Genomic DNA, 12,351 nt, shown 5'->3' with positions numbered 1-12,351 from the left:
ATTCTTGACGTTGTACACGATGTGGAGTTTCACTGTCACGTGTTCATATGGACATGGGAGAGTTATGTCTGATTCATTCTACTGTCTTTCCATTCCCGTCCCCCCTCCCTTCCCTTCATTCCCCTTTGTCTAATCTAAGGAACTTCTATTCTCCACCCGTCCCCTTATTGAGTGTTGGCATTCACACACCAGAGAGAACATTCGGAGGCCTTGGGGTTGATTAATAAAAATAGAAGACTAGAGTCATTCTATGCAAAAACAAAACAAATTACACACACACACACACACACACACACAAAATGAAACAGTAGTTTGTGAACACTAGAATATAAACTGTCCGGAGGTCAATAACAGACCAGATGTGCTGTGTATAGTAAGAGAAAGGGGCCGTCACCTCAAGTGAGGCAGGTGTGGCAAAGCAAGGCCAAGTAGACCAGTGGAGACGAGGAAGAAGGACAAGGTCCATGCGGAGGAACCGAGTGTGACGCGTGTCTATTGTCAGACTAGCTTCCTGTGCCGTGACCTTGAGTGGGGTCCTGACAGGTGATCACAGACGCACACATCTGCCTTGAAACGCCATCAAGTGCAGAGGCGTAATTCAATCTCCAGGACCTTGACGCACCGATGTGCAACACCCTACTGCCCTGGTATAATGCTCAACCACATATATAATAGTTGAAGTGCAGCCAATGCATGGAGAACATTATTCAATAAGTTTAAGGGGAAGTCTTTACTTCTTCTAATTTATTTTCCCCCTAATTTCCTGAGTTATTCATGAACTACTTTTTTGAGGGAGGGTATTGGGAATTGAACCCAGGACACTCTACCATTGAGTTATATCCCCACCATTTTTATTTTATTTTATTTTTATTTTTATTTTACTTATTTTGTTTTGTTTTGGTACCAGGGATTGAACCCAGGAGCACTTAACCATAAGCCAAAAAAAAATTTGTTTTTTATATTTTGAAATAGGGTCTTGCTAAGTTGCCAAGGCTGGTTTTGAACTAACAATCCTCCTGCCTCAGCCTCTTGGGCCACTGGGATTACAGGTGTACACCGCCTTGCCCAGCTCCCAACCCTTTTTATTTGATACAGGGTCTTGCTAAGTTGCCCAGATCGGCCTCAAACTTGCCACACTCCTGTCTCAGCCTCCTGAGTCACTGGGATTACAGGCACATACCAACACACCTAGCTCATGAACTACTTTTAAAAACTCAAGTTTATAAAAGCATTTCAGTAGTATCACGAAGTAGGATTACCTTATATACATGATTCCAGTTGTACATTCTAAAGCTGTGCAGGATGTGGGATAATTCTTTCTTTTGGAAATCTGTCTTGTGTGTTGCTATCACCAAAGGTCAGGAAGAGTTTGGCCCCCTTAGTTGTTGAGGTCCCTAAGGCTCTCTTGCAAATGGCCAAAATGCCCCCTAGGGGGCAGTCTGATTCCCACTGAAACGCCTGGTAGGTTGAGAGATTGGGTTCTAAAGTCAAAGCACCTGGGCTTCATCCTAACTGGGAGAACGTAGGCATTCTATTTACCCTTCCCCAAGCCTTGGTCCTTGGGGTAAGAAGAGTACTAATCACATAGAGAAATGGGAGGATTATAGTGGTTGCCTATAAGTGAAGTGTATAGAACTGATACCTGGCACATGGAAGACACTAATAAGCCAGTGTTATTACTTTATAATAGAAATACTATTACTGTTATTAATATACGATTAATATGCTGCCATATGAAGACTTCTCTCCTCTCAAATTAGGGTTCTCAGCCGCTCCCACAGGGGTAGAGAACGGCAGCAGGAACACTCCCACCTCAGTCCCAGCCATGGAGCCCACCTGTGAGCTCAGGAGAACCGGACCCCTCCTGGTTCTCTGGGTACTGGAGCTGAGCCCAGAGGGGCTTGCCCATAGCCCACCCACCTGAAGAGGACCCTTTGCAGGGACAACCCCAGGAAGGAGCATGCCAGTCCTGGGCTTGGCCAGTGGGGAGTGCTGGGGCAGTGTGTTTGCTCCCTAGGGCAGGAGGTACAGGGCTGGGCAGGGTAAGGACACCTCAGAGGACTCTCAGCCGGCCCTGGTGATGACAGCCAGTGAAGTCCATGGAGCTACTGAAGGCGGACCCTTGGAAAGCATTTGTCCTCTCCCTTTGACATGCCCCCAAAGGTGGCTCAGGGCCTTCCCAACCTTACCACCACTGCTTCCTCACAACTGTGAATGAATTTGAACTTTAAAACTTTGTTTTTCATCTATTTTCTCATTTGACCTCCTTGAGAGCTCTTCAAGATGGAGGTGGATATCTTCATTTTACAGATGAGGAAACTAAGGGGCAGCAGGGTCGGGAGCAGAACGCCACAGGCCTTCTCAGGTCACCTCACACCGCAGTGCGCCCACTCCACAGGTAGCTGGTGAGGAAGACCAGGGAGGGGCTGCCCCTGGCGGCCGGCCTGACCCTCAGGTCATGGTCATGCCGATCCAGAGCACCACTCCTCAAACGCCTGCAGCTAGCTGCTCTTTCATTCGCATTTCCTGATCACTGACCCCTTTTAGAAACCCCAGCCCGGCTTGATGGGGATCAGGGCCAGAAGGTGGAACCAGCAGGAGCTGCGGGCACAATCTGATCTGATCCAGTGAGAGGAGAGCTCTTGGTTGTGGAGACAGTGATGCCTGTGGGGCTTGGTGACCTCCCAGTCCACCTCCCTCGCAAGCCCCCTCTGCCAGCTGAGCCAGGTGGGGACTGCAGATGGAGGCTTGGGGCCCCCATAAAATGTCAAGTTCTCTGAGGTGTCTGTCCTGATCCTACAAGTAGTCCCTTGTCTCCCTGATTCACAGAGGAATCATCAGGGTTTACAACTCCCCTGGGGTTGCTGAAAACCCCAAAATATGAACGTCCACTCTGTTTAGGGGTGAGAATAGGTGTGCGGAACTCAGCACCAGCCACTGAAACCAAACCAACCAAAATTGGGAAACAGAAGTTCGCCTTTGCATCTCTATATTCAGACATCCTGCTGAGGCCTGCCACTACCTGGGGCTCTCTTTTCCTCTCCACTGTCCACCCCATAGAATTTACTAGGCTTCTAGAAAGCTTCTAGCAATAGCAGCTACTTAAGTCACTGCGTAGTAACTGAGGAAGGCGAGCAATTCGTTTTCTTCTCCACCGTCCTATCTCCTCTCAGAGGCAAATCAAAGAAGGTACCTGAGCCTGAAGTATCAGCACAAGCCTGCATCTAGGGTCACCTGGATTGAAATGACTGCCCTGATGTCAGTACATACCATTCCCCAGCTTGAGGGGAGATGGCGCTGTTGCAGAACGCTGGGATTCTGCCTGTGAGGTAGGTTGGAGTGTAGACGAAGCCTGGGGAAGAGGGTGGACAGGCTTCCAGCCCACCCCCGCCCCCCAGCTCTGCTCGTTTTTCCTGCCAAGCTCCTGGACTGCCATGGATACTGAAGGCCACTAGGGGTCGACAAGGTATGGAGTGGACACGCACACCGTGTGTACAAACCATTCATTTTATTTCCTGTTTTTTATACAAACTTGCAAGATACAAATGCAAAACTCACAGGTATTCTTCAGTGCCTAAATCTATTAAGAATGCTGCCGAAAAGAGGGAACAAGCTCTCACCTATTTCGGTCCGGGTGAAATAGACAGATGCTATTTCAGCTAGCCAGATGCTAAGGGGATGCTACAGCTGTTTGGTCCCAACAGAGATGCCCTCTGTTTATCTAACCTTTACTTCTTCATCTAAGGTCACTTTAATACTAAATAAAGACACTGAGATCATAAATTTCCTTGCATGGTTTATTGTCTAATACTAGCAAATCAAATTGGCCCCAATATGTGCATAAATAGATATATGTGTATTATATATATATTATATTTTTCCTTAGTTTTAAGAGCTGCCAGGTGGAGGGTGCCTAAGGGGAAAGGAAGAATTTCCATCTTGATGTAGTTAGCCCTGCCCCAAGAACATGCCTCTTGCAAAGGCAGAAGAGCTCGTGCACAGCTTTGCGACCTCAGAAAAACCTTTAAAGTGACAGCAATATTTGAGTGCAGTCTCTTGGTTATTGACCAGGGAGGTGATGTGCTAATTGGGAAGGCCCTAGAGGAGTAAACCAGAGCTCTCCCCAGGACAGTCACTTAGCCCTGGGACTTCATCTGGGCCCCGCTCATTTGTAGCAAGATGCTCCTAGCTGGACAGAGTGTCAGCAAATGCCAAAGTTGGAGGTCGGGCCCAAAATACTGGCCAAGAGCTCTGTGCAAAATTCCCAAAACCCTCGATTTTAGATCTGGACAAAAACTCCCATCCTGCCCAAATCCTTGCAGGGTAAAAACCTCCTTGCTCATTTCAACAGTCGGTAAGCAATTTGGAAGGCTGAGCTGGTGGAGTTCAGCATCCCAGCAGCAGCCTGCTGAAGCCCGGGGGGGCGGTTCTCGGGTAAGGCTAAGATGTTACACTGTCCGCTGGACCCTCCCCAGCAAGGAAGGGGATTTCACAGCCTGGATGCCAGACTGAAGTACTGCCCCTAAGAACAGCCTCCAGAGAAAAAGATCACAGAGGGAGACAGATGCTGCAGACGTGACCCAGAACAGAGAGGGACCAAAGCAAAGTGTAAAAGTTCAAGGAACTTGAATGTGTCTGCAATCAAGAGCCAGGAATGGCACAGAGCCACTTTCTAGGGGATCCTCACATATCATGGTCCAGCACTGGCCTCCTTGGTGCCGTTTAGCACAGGCTGCCACTAGACTGTTTGCCTTTTCAGCAGTGAGACGTGGGGAGCGGGGTGGTGCAGGAGCCCAGCTGAGGAGTACGCGCGCCTGCGTGGGAGTCCTTATGTGCATACAACTGTAAACATTTCCTTCAAGAGGATCCACACACCTGACGACTCTCAGGGCACCATGGAGAGCGGACAGTGTAATCCTTAGACCAGGACATCAAGGGAATGCCCTGGTCTGGCAAGATGCTCTCCAGGGAGCTGTGGGGACCCGCCCTTTGCTGACTGGGGGAATGGGAAAGAAGGGAGCCATCGGGGAAGAGGGAAGGGCATTCGATTGGGGCCTCGGGCAGTCTCCTCAGTCCCCTCGCATCACTGGCGAACCCATTCAGACATTGCACATTTTGAAAATAGATTTGCTTTTTAAATAAAAGCATAAAATAGATCTGTCTTAAAATAAGTCTTTTCTCTCCCCTTCTTTGGATCAAAAAGGCAAGGGGGCCAGCCTTGACATGCTAGGAACGGTGTGGAGAGAAAATGGGCCTAGGCAGGAGCCGAGGAAGGGACTGACATCCAAACATACATATATTACAGATACCTCTCACATGTATCATCTCCATCAAACATATATTAAGGCATGTAAAGCAACATAAAGAGCCAGCTTTATGAAACAATGGGAGAAGAGGTGGCAGAGGTGCGACGTTATCTCTTGGTATCTTACATGTATTTCTAAAAATACCTTTAAAAAAAATAAAGGAGACACAAAGAGAGGGGAAGGCATGGAGGGTCTGAAAAATCTGTTTCTTGTAGAAGGAGAAGAATGTGGGCAAAGAGGGTGACCTGGAAGCTAATCCCACCTGCCAGTCTGTAGGAGAGAAAGGACAGATCTGGGGTGCTTGGACTGCCAAGATGGGAACGTAACCAAGGGGCATAGTCAAAAAGCCTGCTAGAAGTAAAGCTAGGCAAGACCTCCCAGTCTGTCGACTCTCAGAAGCCCGAGAATATCCGAAGCACCTAGAACAGTGCCTGGTACATAAAAGGTGCTCGATCGATAATTGTTGAATGAATTGTCATCTTTACTTGCATATGAACCAGTAACTGTCCCAGCCATGAAGGAGTGGAGAGTTGGTGGGAGATGAAGGCGTTGTTCTTGGGGCTGCTGCAGGTCAGGCTGAAGTCTCTGGGCAGCAGCTCTGGTAGAGAAGGCCTCGGGCAGGTGTCTTCCTCTTGCCCTTCTCCCTCCTCCCTGGCTACATTCATCTCAAGGTGGGTGGAGCAGAAGAATGCCTTGCTTCTGCCTCTCCCCAGCCGCCTCTCTGATATGTGGACTGTAAGAGTCCAGCCTCCGCTGACCCTCCTCTGGGACACCTGGGATGAGAAGCAGGGTCCCTCATTCCCTCTCCCCGGGGAAAACACTCAGCTGGGCCATAGTACTTTCTAGGGGGGAATGGGACAAGAAACTAGGTAAGGCCCCAAGGCTGACCACACCCTACACAGGACAGGTTCTTCCCTCTGCCCAATTCCAGGAGGGAAAGCAGACAGTGGGCCCTGACTCAGAAAGAACCATCTCTCAGGCTGCCACTCCCCGACTCCCCTCCGCTGCACGCCTGGTCCCTGTACCAAGCACCCCAGCTGGAGCCACCACATGTGTTCTGCTGGTGGGTCCTCCTGGGGCCCTGATGCTCCTGAGGATGAGGTGGAGGTACAGACGTAACCGTCTAGCCCTGCACTTGGCACCGAGCGGAGCCTTCCCTGTGGAGAAGCTAATCCTGACTTACCTTCCCATTTCCCTCCGTCCCCATTACCTGTGAACACATCCTCCTCCCCTCCCCCCTCTCTGAGGGTCTCTCCCTTCCTCTCTGCCCTCCTTCCCGACCTGCTCTCAGACATGCGCAGACCTGCTGTTCTCTCTCTCAGCCAGCACTGTCCCCTCTGGGAGCCCAGGAGCCTTTCCCCATCTCTCATCCTCTTGTCTTTGGCTCAAGCAGGGTGACTGGTCTCCACCAAACCCCAAGAAGTCCCATCAGTGGAGATGTGTCAAAGCCTGTGCACAGCTGGGGCCGGTGGGGAGGGGGATGATGACAGGTGCCGTCCTCGGTGCTGAGCGGGGGTCCAAGAGGCAGAGGACCCACCTCCTCTTCGCCTCTGGTCTTCACCTCAGGTGGCCAAGGGTGCACTCTCCATCAGGGGTGTTCCAGCGGGGCCATCGTGACGTCAGCCAGAGCCAGGCTGGGGCTCCCTGCAACTCCGGCGTCAGAGAGGACGGCTTCCACCCCACTGTCCGGGCCCTGCATGACCACGGCTCGAGCGGCAAGGGCGTCAGGGCGAGGCGCCGTGGGTACAAGACCAAGGTATCCTCGAGGCAGCAGCCCTGACCCCGTTCTGGCTCCCAGTGGCATTCCCCTGGGGGGCCCGGGGCCAGAGTGGGGGGCCAGGGCCTCAATGGGCAGAGGACGCTTCAGAACGTGGCTCTGTGGAGCTTCACAGCATTGGCCTCAGCCAGGGCTTGCACTAGAGGAGAGAGAAGCGGGGTGAGGAGAGGAGCGCAGTGTGGGGTGCCTCCAGCCGGCCCTCTGGGGGAAAGCAGCCTCATCCTAACGCCTGCTGGAGCCTGGCCTGCCCGACCCTCAGCCCCGGAGAGGGGAGCTCTGGAGAGAAGGTCTCTCTCCCACTCGCAGCGCAGGGGCAGGGAAGGGCGCCAGCCCTGGGCTCCGGCTACTAATGGCTTTCTCATTCACAGTAAGACTGGGGCACGGAGACACAGCTTCTGGGGGCTTCTGAGGGTTCTGTGGCAGCACTGCCATGGATCTGGACAGGTGGAAAGCTGGCTGGCTGGCAGGAGGCATGGGGGGACACGGGTGGGGGCACAGGGTGGAGGAATAGGGGAGAAGGGTAGGGTGTGGCAGATACAGGTAGGGCATGGGGGAGTAGAGGTGAGGGGATGGGGTGGGGTGTAAGGGGGAGAAGTAGAGGTGAGGGGATGGGGTGGGGGATGGGGTGGGGTGTAAGGGGGAGGAGTAGAGGTGAGGGGATGGGGTGGGGGATGGGGTGGGGTGTAAGGGGGAGGAGTAGAGGTGAGGGGATGGGGTGGGGGATGGGGTGGGGTCTAAGGGGGAGGAGTAGAGGTGAGGGGATGGGGTGGGGTCTAAGGGGGAGGAGTAGAGGTGAGGGGATGGGGTGGGGGATGGGGTGGGGTCTAAGGGGGAGGAGTAGAGGTGAGGGGATGGGGTGGGGGTATATGGGTGTGGGAACAGGGGTAGAGTAATGGATTTGGGGAAATAGGGGTGGGGGCACAGGGTTTAGGGAAACAAGAGGGAGGTACAGGGACGGGGGGTCAGGGAAGTGCCTTCCCGAGAGCAGACGGGCGAGGTCTCAGCGCCATCCCTGTCTGCTTCTGGGGAAGCGAAGCCCACGGCAGCATCACCACCTCCAAGAAGCAGCCTCGCCAGCAGCCTGCAGCCCGCACGGCCTGGGATGCTGGTGGCTCAAGCAGACGGAGGGAGGGGCGGGTGCGCACGGGCTCTGGGGCAGGAGAAGCCATGCAGGTGGGAATGGGAGGCAGAGATGGCACATGGGGGTGAGGGAAGGGGGACCTGCCCATTCCCTGGGGTGGATGAAGTACAGTAGAAAAGTGCTTACGTCAGAGCTCAGACCCGCATGGTATGGCTGCTGTCGGCGCGTGGGCATTCAGACGACAGGGGGTTGGCTGGTGGAGTCGGGGAGGCAGGGGAGGTGGGAGGGCTTGGGGTGGCACATTGCACTGGAAACAGAAATGAACAGGGGAGTGAATAGGGGCGGAGGGGTGGGCGAGGAGGCTGGGGACCCAGAGCAAGCGAGGCCCTTCCTCGGGCAGGGAGCGAGGCGGGTGGCAAGCAGATAGAGAAGAGCCAAGCTTGGGAGCTTGCTCAAGCTGAGGCAAAGCTGTCCTTGTTCCCAGGGTGCCATGGAGCAGAGCGAGGCCCCAGAGGAGACCTGGCCGAATCCAGGCTCCGTGAAGAACCAGTGTGACTGTGGGTGAGGCTGGGCCCTCTCTGGGCCAAAGGCTCCCTTCCCATCCACACAGTGGGAGACTCACATACCTCTCCACTATTGGGCAGAGAGAAAGAGGATGTGGCACTTTATAGGGGGTGGCATCATGAAAGACAATGATTAATAGTGCAGTAAAAATCACACTAATCCAAATCATCAGAAAGATACAGAAGTGAAGGGACCACCATGTCAATCAATTCCATGAACCTGGCATTTTCTGATAGGCTGAAAGCCAGTTCCGCTTCGCTGTGGTAGAAGGCTCGGAAATGCACTCCCCGCAATCACCTGAGACCCTCACTTCATCGATACGTGAAGGCAAACTGCAGTTCACCTTGAACAAGTCACAAACTTGGAAATGGTGACATTTGGATTAATGAGATTCTACTCTATTATCATTATCATTCCATGTTGAGAATAGCAAAGTGGAAGGACAATGAGGAGAGTCATATCCTGGGGACAAGCTCTATGCAGTCACCAGAGCCTCGCACATCCTCAGTGTAGCTGTGAGGCAGGAGGATGGCAGAGAACATGTCCCAGCTTGGGCTCAGAGAAGAACCAGACCTCAGCCGGGGTCATACTGCATTTCCGCCAAGAGGGATACAGTGCTGAACTTCCTGGTCCCTTGCTCCCCACCCCATCCTGGACCTCATCAGCTTCCTGACTTCCGTGCAAAAGAAGGAGCCATTGTAGCTCTTGCCTTTGCATATCTGCACATGGCCACGTGTGTACATGACCCACGCAGCTCTCACACAGAGGTTGTTGTGCCTACACGCAATCCATAGCTCAGGCCTGGGGTCTGGCAACACCATCCGGTTACACTCTTGGCACACAACTCAGGTATGGGAGTGTTTGTGCACTTCCAAGCCTGTGTCCTTCCACATGAGCCAACATACTTATAACACCAGTATAAGTAACACATGTATAAGTGCATTCACAAATGCTTTCAAACACTCATTTGTGTGCATATTCACATCACTGACCCCATGGTTAGTTATCTCAACTATGACAGTCAAAAACAAAACAACTAAGCAAGGAATAATGAATCTCTCTCTCTCTCTCTCTCTCTCTCTCTCTCTCTCTCTCTCTCTCTCTCTCTCTCTCTGTTACTGGGGATTGAACCCAAGGGTGCTTTACCACTGAGCTATATTCCCAGCCCTTTTTGGTTTTTCTTTTGAGACAGAGTCTTGCTAAGTTGCTGAGGGTCTCACTAAATTGCCAAGGCTGGCCTCAAATTTGCAATCCTCCTACCTCAGCCTTCCAAGTCACTGGGATTATAGGGGCACACCATCACACCCAACATCTCAAGGGAACCAAGTAGACATTACAAGGTACGTGCGATGGGGTTCTTATAACTGACTCGTGGGAGAACCTGACAGAGTCCAGCTAGTCTTATTTATATACAATTCCAGTAGGTGTTGTCTTGCTGGGGTTCTGGTTTGCAGATTAGAACCAGAAAATTGGAAAAGCGAGAGAGAGGAGTTGAGAGGACCCTGAATCTGCAAGAAGGTCCAACTGAAGAGTGAAACCCTTCTGTGAAAAGTAGACATAGTAACTTTAAAGATGTATCAATTGGGGAAATACTTAGTATGGCTACAAATAGATCTTAGCAGGCCCTTAAGGCATCCCTGTAATAGAGGTGGGGAGAATAAGGATATTTACAGTGATACGCAATGAACACCAAAAGTTAGTTATGTAAATATAACCTCCTTTAGACAGCAGAGAAATGCTAAATATATACTAGGAATATATCTATCAAAATAGTTAAAATTCCTTTTTTTTTTTTCTGTGTGGCCGATGTGTACTGGACAGATATAATAGTACAGTGTGTGTAGGCCTGAGTAACCACATCCACAGCATAGAAAGCCAGTCACATCACACCCAGGAAACCGTGCTCACTCTCATCTTGCACAGACACATTCACAAATCTTGTGATATATACAGTACATAACACATACACAAACAGGCTTTATCATTGTCCATACTGCACAAAAAGCCAATCACACATAAATATGTGCATCTGCAAACTGCTACCTCCACCTGTACATGGTACACTCGTGTGCAACCACCACTTGCAAAAAAAATGATCCTCCACCCAACACCCAGGGATGTTTTGCAAATGCATTTGCACATATACATACTTCTCTATCTGCCCTGAAACCTTCCCTCCACCCACACACTACACACCCTGAATACACACAAATACACACGTCCATAAACACTATCAGACATAGACACTGCGCATGACATGCCACACATACAAACTCAGAAATAACACATCTTCTCATGTAGCACCATTGACTCTGCAAACCGGATGGATCTGCAAACATGACAACACTCGTCACTGATGACACTACCCGTGCTGCCCACCCACAATCAGGCACCAGATGCTACATCCTGTGCCAGCTGCACACTGTCCTCGCAACTGTAGCCAGCTCTCCATCCCTGCCACAGTGTCCTGGTCATGAACCTATGCTCACACTGCATGTGCCCAGAATCAACCCTTGCTCTGGGGGATCTGGGCCACAGGCCAGGGGTGGTGGGGACAGTGGGCTAGGTCTGAGGTCTGGCCCTACCACAGCCATTTTTTACATAGTTGGGGTTTTGGCAAAAGCAAGTTGACCGTTTGCTTTCAGCACACAGACCCTGAAAATGTGAGCCCGTGTGTGTGGAGGGGGAAATCGGATAGGCTGGGTGGGTTTGTTTTCATGGAACCTTGGGCTGGGGAGCTGCAGTAGAGACAGATAGGGCTGGGACAGGGCATAGTGAAGTTTTAAACACCACTGTGGGCTCTATCCTCTTGAAACAGGAAGTTGCCTTTTGCCCAGAGCATGTGGAATTTGATCTTTGGTCAAGTTCATTTTGCAGCTAAACTACAGGAAAGTTCAATAGAGGCCTCCCTACTTGCAGCCAAACTGGTTCTGCTGCCTCTTGGCTGCAGGAAGGAGCTCCGAAGCCACTCTTCTTTTCCCCCTCAGCTCCAGCCCAGCAGAGTGCCTGTCTCTGAAGTACCTGGGGGCCTTCCCTGGCCACACATTCTAAAGTTCTCTTTTTTTTTTTGGTACTGGGGATTGAACTCAAGGGCACTTAATCACTGAGCCACATCCCCAACCCTTTGTATTTTTAAAGTTTAATTTAGATACAGGGTCTCACTAGGTTGCTTACAGCCTTGCTAAATTGCTAAAGCTGGCTTCAAACCTGTGATCCTCCTGCCTCAGCCTCCCCAAGTTGCTGGGATTACAGGCATGTGCCACCGCACCCAGCTCATCCTAACCTGACAGCAGGTTCTCCTTAAACACCTTCTGTTGTGGTATGAAACCCTCAGATTTCTGAAAATAGCCATATTAGCCATATTTAAAATAACTAGAAAATCAATAAATGGTTCCTATCTGGACGTCAGTGATGGCTATTTCAACTACTCCTATGAGTGTCACCAACACCACTGCCACTATTGTGGCCACGACCACTGGCTGGCATTTACTGAGTGCTAAGTGCCAGGCACTGTGCTAGAAGCCTGGCATACATTGCTTTTGACCCCCGTGCTGCCTGAACTGAAGGCAGGTGTTTTGATCTGGATTTTACAGTTGAGGAAATAGAGCCTCAGAGCACCAGAA

The 12,351-nt window shown here is 51.2% G+C and overlaps 1 protein-coding gene across 4 annotated transcripts in view; it reads right to left on the bottom strand.

Annotated features, from left to right (window-relative positions):
• Window positions 1-3,499: 3,499 nt before the first annotated feature.
• The window catches only part of Plekha6 (pleckstrin homology domain containing A6), a 144,238-nt gene continuing 135,386 nt past the window's right edge, over window positions 3,500-12,351 (bottom strand). For all 4 annotated transcript variants that reach the window (XM_047520103.1, XM_047520104.1, XM_047520106.1 and 1 more), the window contains 2 exons: window positions 8,351-8,471; window positions 3,500-7,222 (listed from right to left, as the gene is read on the bottom strand). In XM_047520103.1, coding sequence (XP_047376059.1) covers window positions 8,359-8,471 — 113 coding nt within the window. In that variant the 3' untranslated portion in view covers window positions 3,500-7,222; window positions 8,351-8,358. The remainder of the gene's footprint in view (window positions 7,223-8,350; window positions 8,472-12,351) is intronic.

Source organism: Sciurus carolinensis, chromosome 12, assembly GCF_902686445.1.
Source record: "Sciurus carolinensis chromosome 12, mSciCar1.2, whole genome shotgun sequence".
Lineage (NCBI taxonomy): Eukaryota > Metazoa > Chordata > Mammalia > Rodentia > Sciuridae > Sciurus > Sciurus carolinensis.
This window is presented reverse-complemented; position numbering and strand designations above follow the sequence as displayed.